The sequence below is a fragment of the Aphis gossypii genome, chromosome 2 (assembly GCF_020184175.1).
Source record: "Aphis gossypii isolate Hap1 chromosome 2, ASM2018417v2, whole genome shotgun sequence".
Taxonomy (NCBI): domain Eukaryota; kingdom Metazoa; phylum Arthropoda; class Insecta; order Hemiptera; family Aphididae; genus Aphis; species Aphis gossypii.
In genome coordinates, this window is record NC_065531.1 from 999517 (window position 1) to 1012899 (window position 13383).

Consider the following 13383-nt stretch of genomic DNA (forward strand, 5'->3'; position numbering starts at 1 on the left):
CAATAGCTATAGTGCTTAAATTATGGTATATAATAATAATATAATATGTGTATTTGCTCGGTGTCCTTCATTGCTAAGCGTGCCAAAGGTATACCTAGCTATTATATAAGTTAAAATATCATTTTTTTGGCAATAGTAAATCTACGAAATCGTATAAGAACTGCTTAAAATTTTTAATGCTTAACGAGAATTACTTTGTTTTCGTCTTAGTTTTTAGTTAGTAACATTTTCTATAATGTTTAAAAAAATAAAATAAACACAAGATTAGAAATCCGCAAATTTTGGGAAACAATAGGAATCACAAACCGTTATAGGTGTAATTCTGAAATAAAAAATAAAAACAGTATTTTCTAAAAATTCGGTTTTTAAATAATCATATACTTCAGTAAATTATTATTATTATTATTATTATTAATTACAGCAGTTCATATTTTGTTTTAACGGTATAACATTTTTATTACAATATAATTTATTTTTAAGTTTTATTATACTCTTATAATATAATATAATATACCTATACCTATCCAAAAAATCTAAATAATCAAACCTTTTTACTGTATCAAGCAGAAAAAAATATATTTTACACAAAATTATGTATTTTATTCATTTAGTCTTGAATATTTTCATTAATTGTGAAGATATCATCACAAGTAGGAATCTGAAACAATTAAACAGACTAGAAGGCATTTCAATTATAGTTTTGCAAAGAATTTATAATTTCACCAAACAGAACTTAGTTTAATAGTATTATAATGTTTTTGTTCCACACGTGTATGCACTTGCATTATTTTTCACTTTCAAAACGTTCTTGCTATTATTACTTTCTACAGACGTGAAATATACAAATTATTACTATACACACACACACACACACACACACACGCACACGTATACTGTTACTATTAGTTATTACATTTAAACTGTATATAACACACATTTGACATCTAATAATATTGAATAAATAACTTCAAAACACCAACCTAAATATATATATATATATTTAAATCAATAACAGTAAGTTGTTATACATACGATAATTATTACATGTTACTGTCGTATATTGGCTTCACTCTTACACTTCCAACAGATTACAGATTATGATAAATAATTGTATATGTGACAAATTTTCAATATCATCTGGTGTTCTACATTTGGACATATTTCCCCATTACTGTTTAATTTATATGTGAACGATGTGTATTTGAGTTTTAGTAAATAAACTTAAGTATATTTTCTGATGATTAAAAATTATTTCGTATCATTTATGCTGACTGACTTCTTCTATTTAAAAAATGAATTAAATAATTTAAGTGTTTGAGACCTTCATATAATTATCATTGTAAAATCGACACAAACCCTATAGGTTTCATTTAAGGAATATGCAATACATTACTTATATTATTAAATTGGATCATTAAAATCGATAGTAGGTAACACTAGTTTAGTCAGTACTTAATACGATTCAGTTATTTTGAGTCTATTTCAAACTGTTTTTAGTAAAAAACTTTAAAATGTGCAAAATACATTTTCATCTAAGTATCTAACCTGATTAAGTTATAAATTGCCGTTAAGAGTAGTTTAACAAATTCACTTTTTGATTTCTAAGTGTATTTTTTAGATGATATTTTTATTTTTATTTTTAAATCATTACTTAAATTAATTGCTAAATTAATGATAGCCATCGTCTGAGTCTACTTTTAATTGGTGGTTATTAACTGGTACTTCACTTCACGTAATAACACTCACTATGTTAATTTGTTTTAATCGTCTTGTGCCAAAATTCTGTTGTTATACTACCTATTTTAGTTTTATATCATCACATCTTTGAATGCATATTTAATAAAAAAAAGTACGTATTTTATATTTATTACCCTTAAAAACTGTTTTATTTATTATCTATTTTTATATAATTTTTATTGATTATATGGTATTTGATAAACCTATTATTATTTTACTGAACTTTATACTTTTGGATCTTAAATTTAATATATTTTACTATCAAATTAGGCGTAATAGGTGATAAAATCCATTGGATAAGTGGGGCAAACAATCTTGATACCATTTTAATAAATATAAACATATATTATATATATATAACATTTAAGCTAAAATGTAGCAGGTCTAGTATTCTTGTCTGTAGAAATAATGCACTCGACGAGATAACAGAGAAATATCGTCGCGAACGTGCCCACGGGATCACTCAATATTTATTTGCCACACGAGACATTTGCAGCATCAGTACCACCTAAAGCGTATTGTTTACAATACTTAAAAAAAAATACACTCACACAATCATTCGCATACTCCGTCAGTGACGTTCTTATAGAGCGCCACGTACGAAATACTCATCTACCGCTCAGCATTGTCTGTGTGCACGTAACGGCGTAGTATGCACGTCGTACCTATAATAATAATAATAATAATAATAATATATATATTTATATATTTCAATCAACTTCAACTTGGGTTACTTAATATTATATACCTACACTCGTATTTCTTTCGGATTCTTTTCGTCAGACATTATAACAACATCATAATATAGACATTATACGTTCAAATAATTTCATACTTTCCATTATTATTATATCTCATCCAGCAAACGGCTCGCTGTTTAGAATAATAAACTAATATGAGTTATTTAGTGCAGTGAATATTTTTTCATCGCGATATTTCGATGAAATACTACTGCATATAGGCGAATATTTCTGCATAAATGTGTGGATTGTAATCATAGTAGGGCATAGCAATAGGATACATAACTTTGAATGAATCAAATTCTCAGAAAATCAATAAGATATCTATTAAATTATTTATAATTCCGAATAATATAATAGTTTTTTATTTGGTAATCGAATTTTACTTGATCAGTAATATCCAACCTACTTTTCTCTGATGAGATGCAATTGATAGTAAAATGTTGACTTTGTTCAGGATACCATGGATTGACATTTAATATCTAATCACTTAATTGGATCTAATTGATAACTGTATACATGGACTTATACAGTTAACAATATAATCCTTATTATTGTTATATCTATAATTTTATTGTTTATATTGCTATACACAGCTTTTATGAAATATATGATTATAATTTTAGAATCTGAGTGGAGCAATGGATGTATTAAATTTACAATGATGTATTTTTTTCTATTTGTCATCAGTCATCACCTTTCGAGACAAAAAATGCTCTGATTTTCAAAAATAAAGGTGGTTTCTGGTAGCAAATTGTATCTTGTTGAAACTTTGAAGGTCATAAGAAAAAAAATTATTAAGAGAAAATGTAAATCCAATTTTAGAACAAATAAATTTTGTTTTTATGGTGTAAATCATCTACGAATAACCATATGATGTCTATACTTACAATAATTTTCATAGAATATTAATATTATTATTTTCTATTCACGAATGGATTTTCAAAATATTTTGAATATCTTGGAGCTATTTATAGATATGAGAAAATTGTTTTTATACATTTTAATTAAAAGTTATTTTCTTAATATAGGAATGAATGAAAATAGAATACAAAGCTTCTTAAAATTTGTTGATTTTTTATCTAAAAAATATCTGTCACAATATTTATTTATAGTTTTTTCAAGTTAAAATTTTGACAAAATTCATAAAAATTACGTGAATCACTCAATCATTTTATATTTAAAAATTCATAAACATTTTTGTTTTTAAAACCTAAGATCTGAATATTTAATAAAAACGTCTTTATAAGTTTTTCAACCTTAATATAACAAAAAAAAAAACTACTGGTAAGATAAATTCATTTTTATAAGCATTTTAAGTTAAAATTTTTATGACTTTTGATATTTACCAGTGAAATAATTATTTCCCTTCAAAAAATGTTTGGTATTATGTTGTATTAAATTTCAACAGCAATTTCATTATTGCTGCTGAAAATAAAAGGTCTAATCAACTAGTTTTTTTAAGAAATACTTTGTCAACATACTAAATTAGCCAATTTTCATAAATTTCATATATATTTATAAAGCTTTTCGTACTTAAATTATACATTCATTTTATTTTATATTATAAGTTCACTAAAACTAAACAGACGATTAGGTTTATTTTGGATTTTACAAGGCCCTATTTGCACATTATAATATTATGTAAATACAATAAACAAAGTAACCATAATCCACAGCAATAGGTACTAAATATTTATAAAGTATTCTAAATATCATCATATAGTGCTACTATTTTACCGATGATTAACTTAGTTGTTACATTATTCTAAATTTATACGAATTTATCTAAGCATATCATGTGTATTATAATATTTAAGTTACACAATTCTTAAATAATACCAATATAACGATCTTAGAAGCGGATGAATAATAATAATAGCTTTATAGTTTATATAGGTAACAAATGAAATGTCATAGTATGACAGTATGATATTATTGGCATCCTGTGTATCAGTATCTTATTTCACGGAGCTCTCAAATATAACGCAATGTTCATTCTAAATTATAATATACACTTTTTGGCTTTTGCTTCATATCAATTATCAATGATAATATTTACAATTCACATCACTTTCTCACCCCTTTTATGATTTGTCACACTATACATCACTATTTTAATTGTATTATTAAGTACTCACACACATGCGATAATTCTAGGTTAAATTTTACTTCATTAAGTTTCTCAGAAATTTTTAAAAAAAATTGGAGCTTACATATTTTTACCAATTTAAAAACGATGGTATAATTAAAAATCGTTACTCAGACTTTATTTCAATATTATAACTTATAACTATTTGAATATATATTTCGAAGTTTTATTTATTGCGAAAATAACCCATTCGACTATAGTGTCACATGATTGTGAAGCATTGATAACTGCAAATTTCCAATAAGTTGTATTGATAAGTATATCATAATTACAGATTAACGTGGTCGATAAATATTGTAATCTCTTTAGAAATATTTTTTTATTGATTGTAGGTATAAACGCTATAAACATGAATTTATTGTATTCAAATAATCTTAAAAAACTTATTCTCCCATCAATATGATTACTAATCTAATCATTGATTGGATACTTAAATGTGTTAAATTTTCTTTTCTAAATTTATTTTTAATTTTAAATGTTATAATTTATATAAAATTATTTTTTATTGTTAACAATTTATTTACTTTCATAAGAATGGTGAGAGATGACAAAAAAAATTAACAGAAAGGCGTGACAGTTTTGAATTTATCTCTGACCTTACATCAGTACCTATATAATTTAATTATTATGTCGCAATTAATTATTTGTTACATTTATCATATCTTATAAATAGATACTAAATATATATAATTTAAATTTATGCAACATATAATATAATAAATGTTTTATCGTATACATCGCCTATTGTTATTTTATTCAACACATTTTAAAACTGTACAAATCATATGTGCGTCGCGTTTATTTAAATTAAATGTATTTAACAATATATTGCAAACTATTCGGAAAAGTATTAGTTAAAAGATTTTATTTTCACAAAAACGGAAATTAATTACTGGAGTAAATTACGATTGTGCTCGTATAGTTGTAATTTTTTTTGGTAGTACAATTGTGTCAGTTGCCATTTGTCACTTGGTTAAAAATAGTTTTTTTTATATATTAAACATATAATTTATAGTGAAATATAATAATGGCTTTACTATATTAGACAAAGTAGTAATAACTAATAGTATTTTATAAAAACTAATATCAAATTGTAACAATTAGGTATACTCACAATTTTTTTTTTTTTTAATTATTTAATGCCGCTTAATTCTTGGAATAGATTTTCTGTTAGCTAAAAAAAATATAAAATATATTAAATGCTATAAACAATAATTTTATAAATGCCAAAAATATTTTTAATTTAATTATTGTTACAGCATGTCACTGTAAGTTTCAATAATAAACGATGAACAAATTTGGCATTCGTCTAACTTTATTTAAAAAATATAAAATATTTTTGTATTTCATCTACACAATAGTTTCCAGTTTTTAATTAATCTATCGTATTCAATGGTTACATTAAAATTCATCATTAAAATAAATTTAACACGTCCCTCACCATCCTAAGAGATATATGTTTTTTTTAAATATAGTTATCACAATACTCAATAAAATTGAATATTATATATATTTTTTATTAAAATTTTAATCAAAATATGTAACATCAAAATTTTTTTAAATATAATAATTTTTAAAGCTAGATCTAATTTTTGAAATTTTTTTTCGATATTTTATCTATTATAAACTAACTAATCCATTTAATCAATCTTAATTTTTAACAAATAATAGTTTATTATTTTTGAAATTTAATGACAAATATTTAATCTCAATACATATCAATACAAACACACATACAATAATTTGTTTATATTCTTACTTAAGTCACACTATTTTTTAATACGTATGTCTTAACTAACTCTTTTTAAAGTTTAAAATGTACACTCAGATGTGATGGTGGCAATTAATCAATGAAATGTTTCAAATTTTAAATATATTAAGTAATATTTTAGAATCACACTAGGTGAGAACTTGTAGACCAAAATTCAGAACCATATGAGTTCTGTTTAAAATTGTAATTCCATGTTCTACAAGTGAAATATACAAGTCTAACCAATGTTTTAAATTAAGTTTCTTCATTATCAGTTAGAAATAATTTTTTTAAAAATAAACATTTAAGTCTTATAAAAAATCTAAAATTATCGGCTATCATCTTCCATCTTAGCAACTGTTTCTCGTACCTACATGTTTTTACTACATTGGTCCAACTTATAATATATTGAACATAAAACTATTAAATATAAAACTAACTATATAAAACATATTAAATACACTAGTAAAACGCCAATTTATAATTATTTTTTTTTTATATTTTATAAATGATTGTTTAAACAAAAATCAACATTACAGTTTAATACGTATATAATATATGTGATACATAACGTGACAATGTAATATTTAAAACACCATTTGATGTAAAATAAATAAATTTTTTGCTAATTACGTCATTTAACAGTAGCACATTAGTCACTAAACGCACATATTGTACATTAATATATTACCAACGTCTACGAATTCACCGTGACGTATTGTTTCCAATTAAATGTTTCAAACGTATTAAATATATTAAGCGAATGCATACGTTTAATGTCTATATTATGTGAAGTTTCGATTAAATCGTTAATTAACTTGGTCTTTCAGTCAATCCGAGTTATAACTAATAAAATTAGGTCAGCCGACTGCATTAATTAATCATTCAACTAATAATATAATATATTTGTTATTTTAATATTTAGTCTGGAAATATAAATATTGGGTTTGTTTGTCACAACTTCATTCAATGTCAATTTTTAAAATGAAATACTACATCACGTTCAGATTATCAAAGTAAATTAAAAATTATATATATCTACAGTTATATAATATATAGTAGGTACTTGGTGTTTGGCACCGAAAACAATGGTGGACGAAATTCGATTTTCGAAACTGTTGTCGCGTATAATAATTGTTCCAAATCGACCGTGTTGATGAAACTTTCCTTTATTTCTGATATAATTCACAAACATACAGTAAAAACATATAAATATATATCGTTGGTTGAACGATTCGATTGTGACTCACACACAATAGTCTGAAAATAATTATAAGGACAGAGTTAGATTCTACTATAAATTATTTATAGTAAAATCAGTACCTACAATTTAAGCATTATATAAAATGCCAATTAATGATAGAAAAACACTGATTTGAAAATAATTAATTAATAAACATCATACACTTATGTATATATAAAGTTCTATAGTATCGCTTGGTATTCTCAACAACCCGGCATTTAAAACTTTAAAATGCCGATAGTGATGGAGTTAATTTTAAAATATCCATGAACATTGAACATTCATGATGAATTTTAATTTCATGAAAATATCTAAATAAAATGAAGAATCAAGTGATAACGATAAATAACACTTATTCTACAATTCTACTACACATTTAATGTAATTATTGTTTTCATTCATTGATTAAACTATTTTTAATGGTGAGTAGTAGCAAGTAAAAAGCACAATGTAAAGTGTAAAATATAGATAAATTGGCGACTCACCAAATATGAAAGACTCCATTTTTCATTAATTAATAATTTTATTGAACTAATTAAATATACTTAAAGATAATATATTATTCAAATCATTAAGATTGTTTTTTCTACTTAAGAAGTATCCTGTAGTGATAATTTTTTTTCAAATGATTATCTCTTTTTCTTATAAACTTATAAGTTAATATTAACTTATATACCTAGTTAATTATTCAGTATAAAAATAGTAAATAAATTTTTTTAATATTAATGTACCAGGCATCTAAATTAAAATTTGAACTATTTTTCAATAGTAGTTATTAAAATATTTGTATTACAACTAAAAATACTTAAAAATGGTTATACCAAAATATAAAATAGATATAATATTAGTTCTATCCTAACCTGGCCATTTCTAAAAATTATAAATATTACTATATTAGGTAATATTGCTAATTAAAATTTTCAAATCTCCATTAACATCCATTTTCAGCATATCTTAAGAAACCATTATCATTGAACTATTGTTCTTAGTACACAAAGATAATTACTCAAAATAGGTACAGATATTTTTTCATTACTTGAACTTTATTCATTAAGCTTATAACATTTTTGGATCTTTTCTGTTATACACAGTGGCATAATTACGGAGGGTGGGATTTTTGTGATTTTTTATAAAAAAATGGTTAACTAAATTATTCACTGATATTATTGTAAATTATTGAATAATTTGTTATTATTTGTTTCCATGTCACATGCGTAAATATATTTATTTTACAGAAAAGAGGTGAACAAATTACGCAACTGGTTATACGTATACCACTATTACATGATCTCAGTTGTATACATTTCCAAATATTTAAGTATTTATTATATTTTATATTTATATTTTTATTACCTATTTATAATGGAAAAGATTCCACTTTTTGGTTGAAAATAAGAATTGTTGAGTAATGATGCGTACGTTGCCAATCACTCTGTGCGCTAAGCTCGGACAAAAAAAATCGAAAATATCCCTCGACTCGTTGTGTAAACTACCTTGGGTAGGCTTCGGAGCCAAAAAAAGTTCAAAAATTACAATAAAAACTACCAACTTTAAATAGCTATAAACTTAGGGTGCCCGGTAAAGTAGAAATATAGTATAATATTCATGAATGCTTATACCTGGGATTACATAATAGTGGTATTATAGTGGCATACGTTTAACGGAGAAGATCCGTATTTTTCGTATAAAACATAATAATTGTGATCACAAAACGTTATGAAATCTATAATAATATTTTAAGTGTAACTACAGGTAAATATTTCCCTTTTGACCTTACAAAATGATATTTTTATAAATAATAAAAATAAGTTCTGAAATGCCATAAAATTAATTTCTTTTTAGATAAAAAATATTATTATAATAGGTATTAATATTAAAAAAATGTATATATTATATAATATTATTGGAATTCCAACAATTTAAATTATTTAATACAATTTGAAGCCATTTTTTTACTTTTTTTTATTCATCATGATTAAATTTATCAATTGATGTGCTATTTTTACTTGATTTACAGATGGTGCACTCCATTAGTCAGCATCAGCCTGTGCCTTATGTTGGCTGGATGTGTTTTTTCGTTTAGTGGACACTTCTACAAAGACCAGAAGACACTGATCGCATCGTCTTTACACACATTAGCTGGTAAGTAAAAATAAACATAAATATATTTTACAGCAACTACTGATTGCACATAATACTAGGTATGTGTATATTTTAATAATATAAAACACTATGTTTTTTATATTCACTGTTCCAATACGCCTCGAAAATAATAATGCACTAGTTAATGTAATACTATGCTAAGTGGAATTTGAAGAAACGCGCAAAATAAGGATTAGGTATACCTGATATAATTATTTTCAACTGAAAATTAAACAATAGTAAATAATAAATATCATAACTTGAGAAACCAAAGAAAAATATACTGCATGCATATACTACTTATACTAATATTATAACGCTCACGATCAAACATATCATTGAGAAACGCATAAAGTACAAAAAACAAAAAAAAGAAACTCAACATAAGCCACTTATTAAAACAAGTCTAAGTCCAAATTCATGTAACAAAAATTTCAATGTACATAAATATTTAAATATTTAATTTAAAAACTGTATTTTTTTTGTTTTTTTTTTTATTATATGTAATATATAAAATAAGTATACATAGGTACAAATATAATTATAATCGCCTGCATAGTCGGTTCAGAAATTTTATAATTTAGACCAATAAAAATAATAATAATAATAATAATAATATTAGAAAACAATTCCTAAATATTGAAAACTACAAATATTATGATAACGAGCTAAATAATACAAAATAATATAATATATGATGTACTATAAGCGTCAATTTTTTTTTCAAAAACATTTACATTGTATTCAATTTTGAAAACATGAAGTACGTCTATACGCATTTTAAATAAAAAAATCTTAGATTATAATAATTCTTAGTTACAATTTATGTTTAAATAAAATCATATTGTTACTTATTAAGTTATAAAACTTCTAGAAATTTAAATAATATATTAAACTCGTTATATCATATAATATAAAGATAAAATATAATGAACGACATTTGACTCTACTATTGTTATTGCCGATCTTTTCAACAATTTACGAAATTTTAAAAAGTACAATTTAAGAAAGTGACTCTTTTTTTAAGACAATAATCGTTTACGTTGAAATAAGATATTATATAAAATATTTGATACTTTAGTACTTCGCTTGGCCAGATATCCATGAAAACTAAACACTGCGAATTGTACAGACTTTAAATTTAAATTAAATAACTTAAGTGTCCGTCTATTATTCTTAAGACGTTTCCTGACTTTTCAATTTATGACATAGATTATTTTATTTTGATAATCATGTTTAAACTGTACTAATTTTCATAAACAATAAATTCAAATCGTAAACAATTTTTCCACGATAAAGTAAATCAAAAGCAAATATTAAGTTAGATGCACTTATTTTAATAAATTAAATAAATATTTTTTAACTCTCGTTTACAGATACCTATTTTCCATTAGGTTCATCGAAATATTTTATTATGATAATAACCTGGAGCGTAAACTTGAATATTCGAATAATTTAATAAAATCATAACAGTTTTATAAGTATAAATCATCGTAATTTTTTCAATCACTAAACCTCAATTTAGGCTGAAGCTATACTACGGATCTATCTAATTTTCTTTATAATAATAGATAAAAATAAATATTCAAATATAGGGTGCTGCTAAAAAAACAAATACAAACATTCCAATCAATAACATTATGTATAATTACAAACGCGCCTTTATGCGTATCAAACCATACACTCCACTTAGATTTAAATATTCAAACTGTCAGAGGTGACAACATCATTTTACAAGCTTTTTTGTTCCCGCATAATAAACCATTCAAATCCTCTATTGCTCTTGATTCTACCAACATTCCTGAAAACACACCGATAAGTCTTAAGATAAACTAGTAAGATATCTACTAACAATATAAAAAATATATATAAATAATTAATTAAGTCTAAGACATAAGATCGTTTATATCAAAAGGCCAAAGTATTACTGTTAGGTAGTTTCTTTAAATACATTTTTTCACGTACAAAAGTATATGTATATATATTATATACCTTGCATCACATATGTTTATTCTAAAAATACCTTAACTGATTATATATTTTCAAATAAACGTTAAAAAAGATTATTAAATTATTATATTATACTTTAGTATTTTATTTGTATAAATTATTGAAATTGTGATTTGTACTTAATTGATATAACTGTTATACAGTGCTCCGTCTGTTAATAAATATAAATAAATAATACTGCAGGTTTAATTTTACAATTGTATGATATTTTTTATCTAAGTGTTACAATTACAATTAACACCAATTATACTTTTTTATGAATGGCTTGCTTTTTAGATTTAAAATAATATAAATGTTTATAGTAATATAAAGTACTACATTATATATTCTTATGTTATGATGAATACATACTTAATACTCATGTATAATATATTATTATTTAATGAGAATTATTCCATTACCTACATATTATTATACAACTGCAATTCATAAATTATATCGCGGTGATATAATAATAATATTATAATATAGTTGATGATTGGATATACTGAACAATATCATCAGTATGCAAATTTACATCAATATGCCAAATCTAAAATAACCTATTATACATTTATATTCATGAAGTTAATTAACATCATATTTGATCTGTACATGTTTATTCAACATTCAATATAATAAAGAAAAATTAAATTTATAATCATATATTCCAAGAGAATACCTATGTCTAATGATTATGATGTATAATAAGTAATAACATCATGACGTTAGTTGTACATGAAATCTATTAACTATTTTATGATTTATAATAGCTTTCAGTAAATAACTCTTAAAGTAACGACTTAAAAAGTATCACATTTTTATGTTAAATTTTAAATGTAAATGTTCATTTATAAAAGTTTCATAAATAGTTTAAATTTAAAATAGTATGCAAATTGAATTCTTGAATAATAATGAAAATTCCAATTTAATAATAACTAAAAAATATTATATGCCTCGCAGCATGCAATAAAAATTCAAAATATATCAAGTTAATATTAATCTACTTTTAGCTCTGTAATGGAAACAACATTTGATTTTTGTGTTATCTATATTCTATAATAATGTAGATTTGTATAATTTAGAGTACGACCATCATGTGACATGTACCTAAATCATGTCGCAATCGCATGACTGTTATACGCTAGCCACTAGGTATATCTATTTAATAAAATAGACTCTACCTGACTTAATCTTTACCTATTGTTTACTCAATTATTCCTAATCCTCTGGCCGTATTAAAATCAAATAAGAAAATTATTGAATTTCGTGGACTTATGTGATTATGTTAAGTCGGTTAGGACTTAGGTTAGACTTATTGTGGTATGTGTATGTATTTATACTATAAAACGTATCAGTCTATTTCTGGATTGGATTTAAGTTAGTTTGAGCGGAAAATAAAAATACGTATAGATCGCCCAAAATGACAAATGCAACTGTGTCAATAAATTACGTTGGCCAATCGCGGTGGCTGAAGGAAAATGGATCAATCGTAAGGCGCGTATACACGCGTTGTTTGGTAAAGAATTGACATTAAGTTCATGACATTAGTCTTTAAGGATAAGTGGATTAAAAAAGAACAAAAAAAAAAGCATAGAACGACAAAATTGCAATTACTAGGACTTGTTTG

The 13383-nt window shown here is 23.9% G+C and overlaps 1 protein-coding gene across 1 annotated transcript in view; it reads left to right on the plus strand.

The window, feature by feature from the left end:
- The window catches only part of LOC114132762 (uncharacterized), a 176228-nt gene that overhangs the window by 134668 nt on the left and 28177 nt on the right, over positions 1 to 13383 (plus strand). Inside the window, exon 4 of the mRNA XM_050200427.1 lies at positions 9640 to 9764. Within this exon, the coding sequence (XP_050056384.1) occupies positions 9640 to 9764 (125 nt within the window). The remainder of the gene's footprint in view (positions 1 to 9639; positions 9765 to 13383) is intronic.